We start from the raw sequence: 16,437 nt of genomic DNA on the forward strand, positions 1-16,437 counted from the left end.
ATTCTCATCTGGTGCCTCCTTGTGCCTACTGCCTTATCCAAAATCTGTATATTATAAGTATTTAATAAAAGTTGAAGAAAACTTATAGCCGAACAAGTATATTTATAGTGAGTCTCCCAGTCATTTTTCTGTGAGGAAATTAAAATATTTATATATGATCCCTAACTTAAGGATAGGAGCTCTGGTAGCATAGTGTCTAAGGCATTTGACTGCTAACCAGAAGGCTGGTGATCCAAACCCACCAGTCACTCCTCAGAAGGAAGGTTGGGCAATCTACTTCTATAGTGATACTGCCTTGGAAAACCAAGGAGGAGTCACTATGAGTCAGGTCCTACTAGAAGGCACATAACAGCAACAACAACTTAAGGATATTTAATCAAGGCATCCAATGAGATGGATAGATAAGTTGCGATAAGTTGCTCTTACTTTTTAAATGTGTTATAAAGGCATGTTAAGTCCCATGAAGGTTGTTGTTGTTGTTATGTGCTGTCGAGTCGGATCTGACTCATAGCGACCCCTCCTTGGGTTTCCTAGGCAGTATCACTACAGAAGTAGATTGCCCATCCTTCCTTCCAAGGAGTGGCTGGTGGGTTTGAACCACCAGCCTTCTCATTAGCAGTTAAGTGCCTTAGGCACTATACTACCAGAGCTCCTCCATGAAGGTAAAGAAGAGGAAAATTCAATGTGATTTAAAGGACCTTAGAAAGTCTTCATGTGGAAAATTAGAGAGTTTAAGGATAAGAAGGATTGGAGTGGAATGAGGGAGAAAGTTTTCTAGGTGAGCAAATATTATGAGCAAGTTCACTGAGTCAAAACTGATACCACTGCACAGAGGTGAAGTGCATGGCCAGATGTCCTGTGCTGAGAGGAAGAAAGCAAGGTGACAGGTAAGACCCAGGCAGAGCGTGGAGTATCTGAAATACCAAAACATGGGAAATGGATTTTGTTTGAAACATTATGAGAGATTATTAAGAATTCTTGAGCACAGGAGTATCTTTCCTTTTTTCATTTATTCAAAAAATATTACTTCTCACTCAAAAGTGCCAGTCAGTAATCAAGATGTTGGGAATATAATAATGAACAAAATAGAGAAAATTCCGCCCCTATTAAATCTGTATGTAGTAGTGGTGGTAGAATGTAAATGGTGGATTATATGTGTACTGAAAAAAAAAATATATTGTATCCTAAGGAATGATTAATAGTATGGAGGAAAAAAAAAACCTGAAATGAACACAAAAATAGGGAAATAAGTTCAGAAATTCATTAGGATTGAATAGTAACATCAAAGTTTTGTCAATGAGAGTTTGACATGTGGACAGATCCAATTCACTGAGTGAAAAATTCAGTGACCCTAACTGAATTCAGCACACCTTTTCATCTTTTCTTCATCAAATTCTAATTATTTTTGATAAGCCACTTTAAATTTACATTCTCCAATAAGTGGCAAACCCAGACTGAGATTTTTTTGTCTGGCTCATTTTAACTTGATGCACAGAATGGTGAACAGAATTTTAAAATTACATAAGTTTGATAACAATCAGAAAGAAGATTATCACAGACTTTATTGAGGGTCATTTATTTAACCACAACATCTTAAAGAATATTGTTAATTAAAGCCACATAATTTCTCTGTTGTGGGGACTAAATCTCTGCACATAAATTAAATTCAATAAAATCCCTTTAGGACTGGATGGAAAACAAACATTGGAGTATAAATACAGTCACTCATCTATGAGTACTCTACACAACTTTCATTCTTTTAATCTCAAATGTTTTAGAGACCAAGATTTATATTAAAAAATTCTATTGGTCCTAACTCCAGAAGGCAAGTGATAAGCTGTTATAAGCCCTTCTCAGAGAAATTCAGGTACGAGATATATTCTAATTTATTTTTACTTTTATTAGTGACATCCACATATATTTATTTCTCAAAATCTAAAATTTATATTTTTTCTCAAATTTCAACTCATTAGTTATTTTTCTAACTTTTCTTTAAATTGAAAACTATAGAAAGCTAGGATGAAACACAATACTGTAATTCATCCTGACTTCTTCTAATATTAAGGTAAAATTTCAAAGCATACAGGTAAGGTCACAAACTAATACTTTTTGATAATTCAAGAATATGTTTTTATAGGTATTTAAAATTTAGTTGAATAGGTGGTTTATATTTAATATTTTTAGATAAAAAAATAAAATGCTTAGTCATTTTCTTCTTTTTGGTGTTTATTCAAATATTAATTTCAATCTTATGGAATAATAAATCCATTTGATCATAACATTGATAGGAAAAGCATATTAGGTTGAGATTTTCTACTGTTATCACTAGCTAATGAGGAAGATAACCTATTAAAGCAGAACAAATTTTGGTCTCAAAAATCTTAAGAATATTGAAAGAGTTTTCTGTTTTTCTAAGTGTTAGAAAGTTCAAAATAAAAAAAAGCAAACTTACTTTAACCTATTAAACAAGATATTGAAATATAGTTCAGAAAATTTTATGTTTTTAAAGAAACAAATATCATAAGTAAGATCGTATAACATGATTATTGTAATAAATGTCACTAAATTGTGCACTTGAAAAATCTTAACTAGCAAGATTTTTGTTACATATAGCTTTACATATATGTATACATATATATATTGTTATATATATTTGTATATACTATGTATAATTACATATAGGAGCTCTGGTGGCATAGTATCTAAGACACTTGACAGCTAACCAGAAGACTAGTGGTTCAAACCCAACAGCCTTCCTCGGAAGGAAGATGGAGCAATCTACTTCTGTAGTGATACTGCCTCGGAAACCCAAGGAGGGGTCGCTATGAGTGGGATCTGACCTGATGGCAGTGAATTTTTTTTTTAATAGTTATATATATATTTTAAAATTTTTAAAATCAATTCAAAAATAGAAAAACAAGTAAATTTTTCCAAATTATGTCTTCTTTAAAGCTAGTCATTTCAATTGGTCAAAGCCTGAGAGATCACTTAGTATCCTTAGTATGACACTGAAAAGAAATTCACTTTTCCAGGTTGTCAAGTGGGAACTAAGAGTTGAATCAATTCTTTGTCTTCACCAGACTATTATACACCTCCTTTCACAGAAGTAAGTCATATTTAATCTCAAAATATGTACAATGTAATAAAGAAATTGTACATACACATATAATAAAAAGCAATGTAATTTAAAGGAGAGAAATTCTAGATTCAGTTGAGTACATAACATGCTTTAAAAGCTCAGAAAATGGAGATCAGTGTGGTATGGGTCACTTGTTTGAAACTTTATTAATGACCTATGTAAGACACCGCCTCGGAAACCCAAGGAGGGGTCGTCTGAGTTGGGTCTGACTCTACGACACATAGCAACAACAATAACAACATGTAAGTAAAACTTTACAAATAAGTAACATCATATGCAATCTGGTCTTAAAAAAAAAAAAAAAAAAAAGATGGGAAAGATATAGATACTCCTTCAAAGTATCAAATATTGACATTCAGAATAATTATTGTTAAGCAACATGGGCAGAATCAGTGTATATGGAAATGAATTAGTGTGCCTTGAGAAGTGGGAGATGAGGGAGTTGAACAATGGACAAACCCTGTGACAAAGTAGAGGAGCTATTGGTGAATGTGAGAAATAAGGATGGGTGTGCATCAGATTACAGAGAACATTAAATGCCATCCTAAAGAATTTGAATTCATTTTAGAGACAACAAATATTGAAGTTTTCCTGGCAGCAGAGTGTTGCTTCTGGCAATATTAAGAAGTGGTGACCACGGAACTCTAACAAAGACAAATCGATCTGGAAATGATCTGAAGAATGTGACCTTAAATAAGTAATCAAACAATAGGGAGCTTCTATCTGACAAATGGTAGAAGTCTCAATGGAGCAAACTGGACATGATGCATAAGGAATGTTTATCAAATCTCAAAATATGGCCGTAATTATTAGACTGTGATCAGCAAATTTCACAACAATAGAGCAACAGGAGACCAATAAGGCTCAAAATGGAAAATATTCAAATAAAGGATGAAAATATTAATATTTTATTTACAACTACTCTCAGAAAATAGTCTCTGTCATAGTAGAATAGGTTAAAAGAAATATGAAATATGAAAATGACATATACTTATTAAGGAAATCAATGCATTTATTTTTTCCTAGTTTCCAATGTAATTTTCTTTAAATAGCCCCTTTCTTAATACTCAGTGACTTTTGTACACTTTTTAAATTATAAATTTGACACACTTATGCTATTTTAAAATATTCATTCCACTGGGAAAGTAAATGAAAAATATTTTGCTCAGATGTAAAAGGTATATATTTATATAGAGAAAAATAAACCTAAAATGCATTTTAAGAATAGTAAATAAAAAACTGACATTGAAATATTTGACAACAATAAGTTATCCTGTATTTGTTCACTGTCTTAGTATAAACTCATATACATAAAGTATCCCATTGCAAGCGTTTCCCCAGAATTATCAAAATATTCTTTTGAATTTTGAGCCTTAGAACTTGAGGTCATATAAGGTCACACTTCAGGGGACTAATATTCTTCAGAAGTATGTGTTCATGCATTTCAGAGAAAGCACAGTAAGACTGAAGAAGTGACTCTACTCTGTTGTCCGAGACAAATTCAAAGGCAAAATTAGACACTCTAAATTAGAATCTTATCTCTCACTAATTGCTGTTTTGACAGAGAAAGTAGAGATGACCGCCAACAATTATTCTTTGACAACTGAGTTCATCCTCACAGGATTTATGGATTACCCAGATCTGAAGATACTTCTGTTTGCGGTGTTCTTCGCTATCTATCTGATCACCATGGTGGGGAATCTTGGTTTGGTGGCATTGATTTTCAAGGAGCACCATCTGCACACACCAATGTACATCTTTCTGGGCAACCTGGCTCTGATGGATTCCTGCTGTTCCTGTGCCATTACCCCCAAGATGTTACAGAACTTTTTTTCCAAGGACAGAATGATTTCCTTCTATGGATGCATGGCACAATTTTATTTTCTCTGCCTTGCTGAAACTGCAGACTGCTTTCTTCTAGCAGCAATGGCCTATGATCGCTATGTGGCAATATGCAATCCACTGCAGTATCACACCATGATGTCGAAGAAACTCTGCGTTCAGATGACTGCAGGGGCCTACATAGCTGGGACCATACATTCCATTATTCAGGTAGCACTTCTATTACGGTTAACCTTCTGTGGATCTCATCAAATCAATCACTTTTTTTGTGATGTACTTCCATTATATAGACTCTCCTGTGTTGACCCTTATATCAATCAACTGATGATATTTATACTTTCAGGATCAGTTCAGGTCTTCTCTATTATCATTGTCCTAATATCTTATATTTACATCCTTTTCACAATTTTCAAAATGAAATCTAAAGAGGGAAGAGGCAAAGCCATATCTACTTGTGCATCTCACTTCCTCGTTATTTCAATGTTCTATGGCTCTCTGCTCTTTGTGTATATTACACCACGTTCAGACAAAGAAGAGGATAAAGATTTACCAGTTGCTATTTTTTATACTCTAGTAATTCCTTTACTAAACCCTTTCATCTATACTCTAAGAAATAAGGAAGTAATAAATATTATGAAAAGAATTATGAAGAAGAGAAAACCTCATTAACACTCTGAAACAAATATCCCACACTACAAACTGATTTTAATTAAAGGAACTTTTTCCAAAGTTAAGAATATTGAGAAAATAGAAAATAACCTTCTTAGTATATTAAATATTAAATCACTGAACCTTGATGATTTTTAAGTCAAATAACATATAAATGGTTAAAAGGTTCAGAAAGGAGGTATTTTAATAAAATGTATTTCAAAATCTAAATTACTAGGCTCCCTTAGGAATGAATTAAATAACTACTACTTTAAGGTCACAATTTGTGCCAGAGTGGAATTAGATACAATTTTCAACATATCCAACAAATCCTAGGAATAAAAGTCAGTACATAATGGTAGCTTCTATTTAGCATTTCTGGAATATTTATGGAAGCTCATAGCATAATCTTACAAATTACAACTTATTTCCTGCCCTCATATGTTATTTAAGGTACACTGTCTATCACAATACACTGTACATTTTAATTTGATTCTTAAGTTTCTTTGAGTTATTAATAATTTATGCTTGACTACGGATAGAAACAGAATATATATTCTCAAATAAAGAACATTTTTACCTTTAGTGTTAGTCAGATTTCCTATCAAGCTCTCTGAAATAAAGTGCTTGAGTAATGGTAATTTATCTATCTTTAGTTGAAAATATTAGTATTTATATTAAAAGTCCTACAGATTTGAATGTTTTCACATGGTTGGATAGTTTTTGAGAATTGTGAATTGCAATTCCTTAATATATCAATTAATTTAGATAGTTCAGGTATCCCTTGCCAACCCCCCCAATTAGCAGTACTTATCTTATTTATTATTAGAAATATCACTAACCTGTAATTCTCCCAATACATATTATTGGTATATAATTACCATTAGGAGCTCTGGTAGCATAGTGCCTAAGGCACTTGACTGCTAACCAGAAGGCTGGCGGTTCAAACCCACCAGCCACTCCTCGGAAGGAAGGTTGGGCAATCCTACTTCCGTAGTGATACTGCCTCAGAAACCCAAGGAGGGGTTGCTATGAGTCGGGGCCGACTCGACGGCAAATAACAACAGCAACAATTATCATTAAGAGAAATCTAGAGATACTATTTATCATCAATGAGACATAAATAATGAAAATCCTGAAAAGCTAGCAACATAAAATATTTATTGATCACTTACATGTGCCAAGATGAAAGAAAAAATGATTTAATGTGAACCAACACTATACTAGACAGAAAGCTACCCCCTTCATATTTATTACTGTCTTACTAGTTAGGCATTACTTTTTCATGCTTTTCAAGAGTAGAAAACTCATATTTTGAAATATTAAGTACTTTTCTCACAGTCATGCAGGCATCCAAAATGGACTTAGGATCTGACTTAATGATGCCTTTTCCCCTCACACGTTAATGCTCCTTTCACAGAAGTTTAAGCCACAGTTGATCACAAAATGTTTAAATAAGGAAATTAGACATACTCATATGGGGAAGGGAAGCAATTTAGGCTGTGTTGTGTATATAGCTTGCAGTTGGGAATTAAGAAAATGGAGATCAGTGTAGCTTGGGGTATTTAATAATTAAGTAGCAACAGAAATAACAGATGTTTAAAGGGTATGAGAATATGAATTCATCTTAGAGACATTAAACATTGAAGACTTCCTGGTAGCCTGATTTTTGTTTTGGAAAATTAGTTTGATATTTGACTAGAAAAAGAGGCTAGAAGCAATGGTAGTAACTGCAATAATCTAAATATTAAATAGTTAGTGCTGAAACTAGAGAAGCTCTAAGAAAAGAAAGGTATGCATGGTTATAACCATTTTAAAAGCAACTAGTAAATCATAACTGTTGAGTAATAAAATCAAAGCCTGTTATCTTCTTGTATCAACCAAGTAATATCTGTTTTTATATTATTAAGAATCGATAGAGTGTTTGACATGGTTGGTCTTTCAAAAAACATTTTCTGATACATGATATCTTTTTAAAATATGTTTGATTACTAGTTGTGATGGTTAAGGTTGTGTCAACTCGGCTCAGCCATGATTCTCCGTGGTTTGGCATTTAGGAAGCAGTCATCCCCCATGATGAGACATGCTATGAGCAACCTGTCAGTTGAAAAGTAGATTGCTCAGGGTGTGGATTCTTATCAAATTATGTGATAAGAATGGACTTCCATTTTTATTCTGACAGACAATTTCAGTGAGAAAACTATTATTACAAGTTCCGTAAATACATTCATTTCTTGTAATTAGGAATTACAAACCACTTGAAATTTTTAGTTTTTCTGATCATTCTCCTAATACTGCTATCTCATTTTGTAAGGAGTAAAAAAATTAAGACTTTACCATGCTTTTTCTTTTTCTATCTCCTTGAACTTTTTCCTAATAGCTTGCCATGTACTGGATAATTTTTACAATACAAGCCCATTGAAAGTAGACTGATAAAGGAGTTTAGATCCTCTAGTCAAATTTCTTCATTTATTACAGCTGAGGACTGTTATTTGTCCACCACACAGAATAACAGACAATTGTTTATACTCACTCAAACATGCCAGACTTTCTATATATATGTATTTAAAAAGCTACCATCTGGGAGGAAGAGAAACTATCCATCATCAGAATTCTAGCTTGAGGCATTCCTCAGGCCCAGGATTATTGTTGTGACAGTGGTGTTGCAATAACTAACTGCAGCAAATGTCAGAAGTTAGACCAAAGTCTCTGAGCACTGGGTTGTGTAAGAGGGTGCAGGGGAAGACAACTTGTCTGAGAGTCGAGTGAATGAAGCTTAAGACAAACAGGACAACAAAGCCACCATGTACAAGAATAAAAAATGTTTTATACAGTATTGGGGAAAACAGATGGAAATTCTTCATAAACGAAATTCCTAGAGTTACACAAGACCCAGTAATTTCACTCCTGTGCATATACTCAAAAGAATTTAAAGTAGGGAATATAGCACATACTGTTACACCAATGTTCATTGCAGCACTATCAACAACAGCCAAAGGATGAAAACAACCTACATGTCTTTTAGCAGATGAATGGATAGACAAAATGTGCTGCATACACAGCATAGAATACTACTGAACCATAAAAAGAAGTGAAGTTCTGATAAATGCTACAAGGTGGATGAACTTTCAAAACATTCTTCTGAGTGAAATGCCAGACATAAAATAACTACTGTGTGATCCAACTTGTATGAAATTTCTAGACTGACAAATGTGTTGAGAACAAAGTTTATTAGTGGTTTGCAGGGATGAGAGGGAAGAGAAAAGGCAAAGACCTTGCTTTGAGCTTCTGTTAAGGGAGATGGAAAAATGAGGAAAAAGAATAGTTGTGACTGTTGCATTACATGATAAATGCAATTAATGTCACTAAATTGTACATGTATAAATATTTAAATATTAATTGTTTTACATATACAGACACATAAATACATATATATATATATGTATATATACCAAAACCAAACACACTGCTGTCAAGTTGAATCCAACTCATGGAGACCCCTCCTTGGTTTTCTGAGATGGTATCACTACAGAAGTAGATTGCTCAACCTTCCTTCCGAAGAGTGGTTGATGGGATTGAACCACCAGTCTTCTGGTTAGCAGTCAAAGCCTTAGGCACTATGCCACCAGAGCACCCATAAATGTAATTAATGTGACTAAATTGTCCACGTATAAATATTGAAATGGCAAATGTTGTATATACACACACATACATACATATATATGTATATATATATATATATATATATATACATATATATATAAATATATAGGAGCTCTGGGGGCACAGTGCCTAAGGCATTTGACTACTAACCAGGAGGTTGGCAGTTCAAACCCACCAGATGCTCCATGGAATGAAGATGAGGAAATCTACTGCCATAAAGATTTACCACCTTGGAAACCCAGTGTGGATTGTTATGAGTCAGAATCTATGTGATGACTACGTTTTGGTTTTATGGTTCGTGTGTATATAGAGATAGATAATACCACTATAAAAAGTTATTAAAACAAACTAAGTACCAAAAGGATAAACTCTCATATTGTTCTTTTTTTTTTTTTCCCTCAGTAGTATCACATACAGAAATCTCAAATTAAATTCTGAGTTATAGGTACAAATTCTGAACCTGTCGTTTTGTCACATAACTTTCAATAGCTTGAAAAGTGTATTACTACACACACACACACACACACACACACACACACATATATATATATTTGACTACATTATGCAAAATCTTTGCATAAAGGATAATTGCATGTGTTTTATCATGCACAATATATGTATGGGCTTAAACATTTTACATTTCTTCTAAGAGCAATTGGAATTCATTTAAGAGTTTTAGGTAGAGATGCAGCACAGTGTTAACCCAAGCAGTTTGGCCATTCATAAACGTGAAACTGATGCTAATGGAGAGAAAGCTAGGAGAAAATATTAGAGATGTACATAGATTATTAAAAGGTTTATTTTGAATTCCAGGCAAGCCATGGGCTTAGACTTGGAAAGAATTGTAGATTTCAAGGACATTTAAGAGATAAAAACAGAGAGTGTTGACAGTGATTTTGACATAAGTTTGACAGAGTTAAGTCCCAAGGATAGCATTCAGGCTTTTACTTGAAAAGGTGGGGAGATGTTACTGCCATTAATTGATAAAAGGAATATAGGATGATGGCTTGGTTTTAGGATAACATCATCTGTGAAGAAAGCAAGAGGTCATTAAAAAGATGAAAAGAGAGGAAAAGACCAAAATGGTTGCCAGAAGAGACTCTGAAACTTGCCCTTGAACAGAGAGTAGCTAAAGCAAATGGAAGAAATGACAAGATAAAAGAGCTGAACAGAAGATTTCAAAGAGCAGCTTGAGCAGACAAAGGTAATTACTATAATGAAATGTGCAAAGATCTTCAGTTAGAAAACTAAAAGGGAAAAACACTCTTGGCATTTCCCAAGCTGAAAGAACTGAGGAAAAACTTTAAGCCTCAAGTTGCAATATTAAAAGATTCTATGGGCAAAATATTGAATGATGCAGGAAGCATCCAAAGAAGATGGAAGAAATACACAGAGTCACTGTATTAAAATGAACTGGTAAATCTTCAATCATTTCAAGAGGTGGCATATGATCAAGAACCAATGGTATTGAAGGAAGAAGTTGAAGCTGCACTGAAGGAATTAGCGAAGAACAAGGTTCCAGGAACTGACGGAATACCCATTGAAATGTTTCAACTAATGGATGCCCCACTGAAGGCACTCACTCAGTTATGCCAGGAGATTTGGAGGACAGGGACCTGTCCAACTCACTGGAAGAGATCCATATTTGTACCCATTCCAAAGAAAGATGATCCCACAGAATGTGAAAATTATCAAACAATGTCATTAATATCTCATGCAAGTAAAGCATGCAATATTAATGCGTGAATTACTGAAGATAATTCAAAAAAGTTGCAGCAGTATATTTATAGAGAACTTCCAGAGGTACAAGATGAATTCAGAAAAGGACATATCACATCACAAAAGGGATATCATTGCTGATGTCAGATGGATCTTGGCTGAAAGCAAAGAATACCAGAAAGATATTTACTTGTGTTTTATTGACTATGCAAAAGCATTTAAATGTGTGGATCATTAAAAAAAAGAAAAACTATGAATAACCTTGAGAGGAATGGGAATTCCAGAACACTTCATTGTAATTGTACTCATGAAGAACCTGTACATAGACAAAGAGGTTGTCATTAGAACAGAACAAGGGGACACTGCATGGTTTCAAAACAAGAAGGAAGTGCATCAGGGTTGTATTTTTTCACCATACTTATTCAGTCTATATGCTGAGCAAATAATCTGAGAAGCTGAACTATATGAAGAAGAAGGTGGCATCAAGACTGGAGGAAGAATCATTAACAACCTGTGATACGCTGATGACACAACTTTGCTTGCAGAAAGTGAGGATGACTTGAAGTACTTCCTGAAGAAGACAGAAGAATACAGTCTGCAGTACAGATTACATCTCAATATAAAGAAAACAAGAATCCTCACAACTGGACCACATGAAGTCAAAGATTTCACATTACTTGGTTCTATAATTGATGCCAATGGCAGCAACAGTCAATACACTGGGCAAGTTAGCTGCAAAAGACCTCTTTCAAATGCTGAAGAGCAATGATGTCTCTTTGAGGACTAAGGTGTGCCTGACACAAGCCATGGTATTTTCAATCACCTCACATACATGTGAAAGCTGGACAATGAATAAGGAAGATCAGAGAAGAATCGATGCTTTTGAGCTGTGGTGCTGGTGATGAATGCTGAAAGTACCATGGACTGCTAAAAGATCTAACAAATCTGTCTGGAGGAAGTGCAGCCAGAATTCTCCTTGGAAGCGAGAATAGTCAGACTTTGTCTCACCTACTTTGGTCATGTTATCAGAAGGGGCCATTCCCTGGGGAAGAATGTCATGCTTGGTAAGGTGGAGGGTCGACAAAAGAGGGGAAGGCCCTCAATGAGATGGATTGACACAGTGGCTGCGGCGATGGGCGCCAGTATAGCAAGGATCACGGAGCTGGTGTAGGATTAGGCAGTGTTTCATTCTGTTGTGCGTGGAGTTGCTATAAGTCAGAGACAACTCAATGGCACCTAACAATAACAACAAACAATAGCAACGAAGGAACTGATAACATGATTCATGAACAACACAAATTCATCAGAGAAAATTATATGGAACAAAGAAATGAGTAACAAAATGGAAAAACACATAACAAAAAGAAAGCAACAAATTCATACTTGATGATTGCACTGAATGTCAAGATTAAATGCACCACTCAAGAGGGAGTGAGTTGCAGACTGTAAGAAAACATAACCCAACAATATGCTATCTACAAGAGACACATCTTAGAGACTAAGATAAAAATAGACTAAAACTCAAAGGTTGGAAAAAGATATATCAAGCAAATGGCAAAGACAAAAAAGCAAGACTGGCAATATTAATTTATATTAATATTGTAAAAGACTGAGATGAAAACCACCATAAGACACAAGGAAGGACATTATATACTGATTAAAGGATTAAAGGATCAAATGAACAAGGGAATATAACAATAATAAATATCTATGCACCCAATGAAAAAGCCCCAAAATACATGAATCAGACTTTAGCAGAATTGAAAAGACAAATAAATGATGTCACATCATAGTAGGAGACTTTAGTATACCACTTTCCATGAAAAATAGAACAACTGGAAAGAAACTCAATAAACATGAAGAAGACTAAACAATACAATTTGCCAACTTGACCTCACAGACATCTACAGAGCAATTTGCCCAACAACAGCACAATACCTTCTTTCCCAGTGCACATGGAACATTCTCCATGATAGAACATATGTTAGGCCATAATGCAAACCTTAATAAATTTAAAAATATTGAAATACTGCAAAACATCTTCTCAGATCACAATGCTACCAAATTAGAAGTCAACAATAGGAAGATCAACAGAAAAAGAGCAAACATATGGAAACTGAACAACATCCTCCTTAAGAAAAAATGGGTAAGAGAAGAAATACAAAATTAAATTAAAAAAAAAAAATCCTTGAGTCAAATGAGAACCAAAACACAAAATACTAAAATCTTTGGGACATAGCTAAAGCAGTGATCAGAGACCAATTTACAGCAATAAATGGATGCATCAAAAAAGAAGAAAGAGCCAAAATCAACACCTTAATTCAACATCTCCAACAATTAGAAAAAGAGCAGCAAAAAAAAAAAAAAAGCCTAGAATCAACAGAAGAAATAAGTATTCAAGCAGAAATAAATGAAATAGAAAACAGAAAGACAATAGAAAAATCAACAAGACCAGAATTTGGTTTTATGAAAAGATTAATAAAATTGACAAACCACTGGCAAATTTAAGAAAGAAAAGGAGAGAATGTAAATAACATGAATAAGAAACAAGTTGGACAATATCACTATAGAAGCAAAAGAAATTAAAAGGATAGAACTATATCAAAAAAATGAAACTCATTGCCATTAAGTTGGTTCCAATTCATAGCAACCCCTCCTTGGGTTTTTGAGGCAATTCGCTACAGAAATATATTACCCAGTCTTCCTTCCAAGAAGTGGTGATGGGTTTGGATTGCCAGTCTGCTGGTTAGAACTCAAATGCCTTAGGCACAATGCCACCAGGGCTTCTGTGAAGAACTTTACTCCAACAAATGTGAAAGTCTAGGAGAAATGGACAGATTTCTAGAAACATACTACTTATCTAAACTAACACAGATTGAGGTGGAAAATTTGAACAGAGCCATAACAAAAGAAATTTAACAGGTTATAAAAAAAAACTACCAGAGGGTTTCAATGGAAAATTCCACCAAACATTCAGAAAACTGACCCCAATCCTACTCAAATGATTCTAGAACATAGAAAAGGATGGAATCTTCCCAAATTCATTTTATGAAGTAAGCATAACCTTGATACCAAAACCAGGCAAAGACATCACTGAAGAGGAAAACTACAGACTGTGAATACAGATGCAAAAATCTTCAAAAAAATCTTAGGAAATAGACTCCAACATATAAAATAATAATAATACATTATGACCAAGTGGGATTTATAGCAGGTATAAAAGCATGATTCAGCATTACAAAACCAAACAGCATCATCCTTCACATAAATAAAACAAGGGAAAAGAATGGCATGATCATATCAATTGATGCAGAAAAGGCATTTCATAAAACCCAACACCTGATTTTAAAAAAAAAAAACTCAGAAAAATAGGAATAGAAGGGAAATTCCTCAACATAATAAAGGGCATACATGAAAAACCAACAGCCAACATTATTCTCAATGGAGAGCCCTGAAACCATTCCTCTTGCAAAAATGAACTAGACAAAGATGCCCTCTTATCACCACTTCTGTTCAACATTGTATTGGAAGTCCTAGCCAGGACAATAAGGCAAGAAGGGAAATCAAGGACATCCAAATTGGTAAGGAAGAAATAACACTCTTACTATTTGCTGATGATATGATCCTATACATACAAAAGCCAAGAGACTCAACAAAAAAACTACTGAAAATAATTGTGAAATTTAGCATAGTGGTGGGACACAAGATCAAAATACAAGAACCAGTTGCATTCCAAGGATACTTCTGTAACATGGTGGAATAGGCAGACAAGCTCCATAGACCCTCTTCAACAGAGAAAAGAGAAACCAATTGTCAGAGATACAGAAGATAATCCTGGAGTCCTGAGCTTTGAAAGGAAGTATACAGAAATGGATGAGGCATCAACTAGTGAATAAACCTGAACAAATACAGTGACAACGAAGACAGTTGGAGCAGTGGACTTTCAGCTACTCTGACAGGACTGACAGCCTGAGTATTTCCAAGTGGTGTTGGACTTGGAACTAAAGATCAGCCCTGGTACCAAGGGCTGAAGGGACAACTGAGCTGGTGGCTTATGACTAGGAAGGGAAACAGCAAGGAGGGAGACAACCTGAGCTGTAGACTTTCAGCTATCTGGAGGGAAGAGCCATTTTGATTATTTACAAGCAGTAACCATTTTGGATATTTAAATTTATGGAGGACATAGACATTTTGAATGTTTACAAGTAGTGGTAATTTTGGATTTTAAAGTGACAGCATTCTCTTTTGGATTGCAGGGACCAAAGAGTAGGCTCCATTTGCCAAAGACAACAGGGACATATGGGAGACAGATTGCAGGAAAGATGACAGGTGGTGAGTGTATAATTGTTGTCAACTAGCAAATAGAGGAGCACAGCACAGTACCCTGCTTGCATAGATAATATACAAACAAAACTAAGAAAATGAAAACTGTGGGAAAGTCATTCCAACAGGTAATCACCAATTAAATATAAACACAAAAATGTCACCATGCCTCAGAGACAAAAGAGCATCACAGTACACACAAAGAAGCAAGACAAAGCATGAGAAACAAGGGACCAAGATACAGACCCAAAACACATCCCTGAGGAAGAAGCAGCAGTGGAACTCCCTGATAAGGAATTCAAAAGAATTTACTTGGTACATTCAACGAATTGAGAGGCAGATCAAATAAAACACTGACAAAATTGAGGAAAACACAGATAAAACCCAAGAAAAATTTCCAAAGACAATATAAGAACAAAATGACAAAATAAATGAAAAATTAGAAATGATACAAAATCTACAAACAGTAATCAAGAAGATTAATATTAAATCTTCAGAAATAGATAACTCATTGAATGGACACAGGAGTAGAATTTAATCAATGGAAGACAGAATTAGTGAAATTGAAAGCAAATACCTCAATACTTCTTTGGAAAGAGAACAATCACACAAAAAGATTAAAACAAAATGAAGAAAGCCTAAGATTCATGTGGGATAGCAGCAAAAGGAGTAGCCTATGTGTAATGGGAACAGGAAGAGACAAATAAAACCACAGAAAAAAATGTCAAAGATTTGTTGGTAGAGAATTTTCCTTGTATGATGAAAGATGAGAATATATCTATTTAAGAAGTCCAACAAACCCCAAACAAGACAAACCCCAAAAGAAAATCACCAAAATGTATCAACATCAAATTCACCAAAACAAAAGACAAAGAAAGAATATGGAAAATAAAATCCCTAATTTTATATGGAAAGGAAAAGACCTCAAATCAGCAAAGCACTCTTGAAGAAGAACAAAGTAGGAGTTCTCAAACTCCCAGATCTTAAAACCTACTATACAGCCATAGTAGTCAAAACTGCCCGGTACAACATTTCTCAACATAATAAACGGTATCTATGCAAAACCAAGGAGCTCTGGTAGCATAGTGCCTAAAGCACTTGAC

At 34.5% G+C, this 16,437-nt stretch overlaps 1 protein-coding gene across 1 annotated transcript; it reads left to right on the forward strand.

Moving 5' to 3' along the window:
- Window positions 1–4,690: 4,690 nt before the first annotated feature.
- On the forward strand, window positions 4,691–5,650 carry LOC103212772 (olfactory receptor 5K3-like). The gene has a single exon (XM_007958718.2). It carries the CDS (start codon window positions 4,715–4,717, stop codon window positions 5,648–5,650), a length of 936 nt encoding a protein of 311 aa, XP_007956909.1. The 5' UTR covers window positions 4,691–4,714.
- Window positions 5,651–16,437: the final 10,787 nt, after the last annotated feature.

Source organism: Orycteropus afer, unplaced genomic scaffold (assembly GCF_000298275.1).
Source record: "Orycteropus afer afer isolate SDZICR_OR568_19922 unplaced genomic scaffold, OryAfe1.0 scaffold01094, whole genome shotgun sequence".
Taxonomy (NCBI): Eukaryota; Metazoa; Chordata; class Mammalia; order Tubulidentata; family Orycteropodidae; genus Orycteropus; species Orycteropus afer.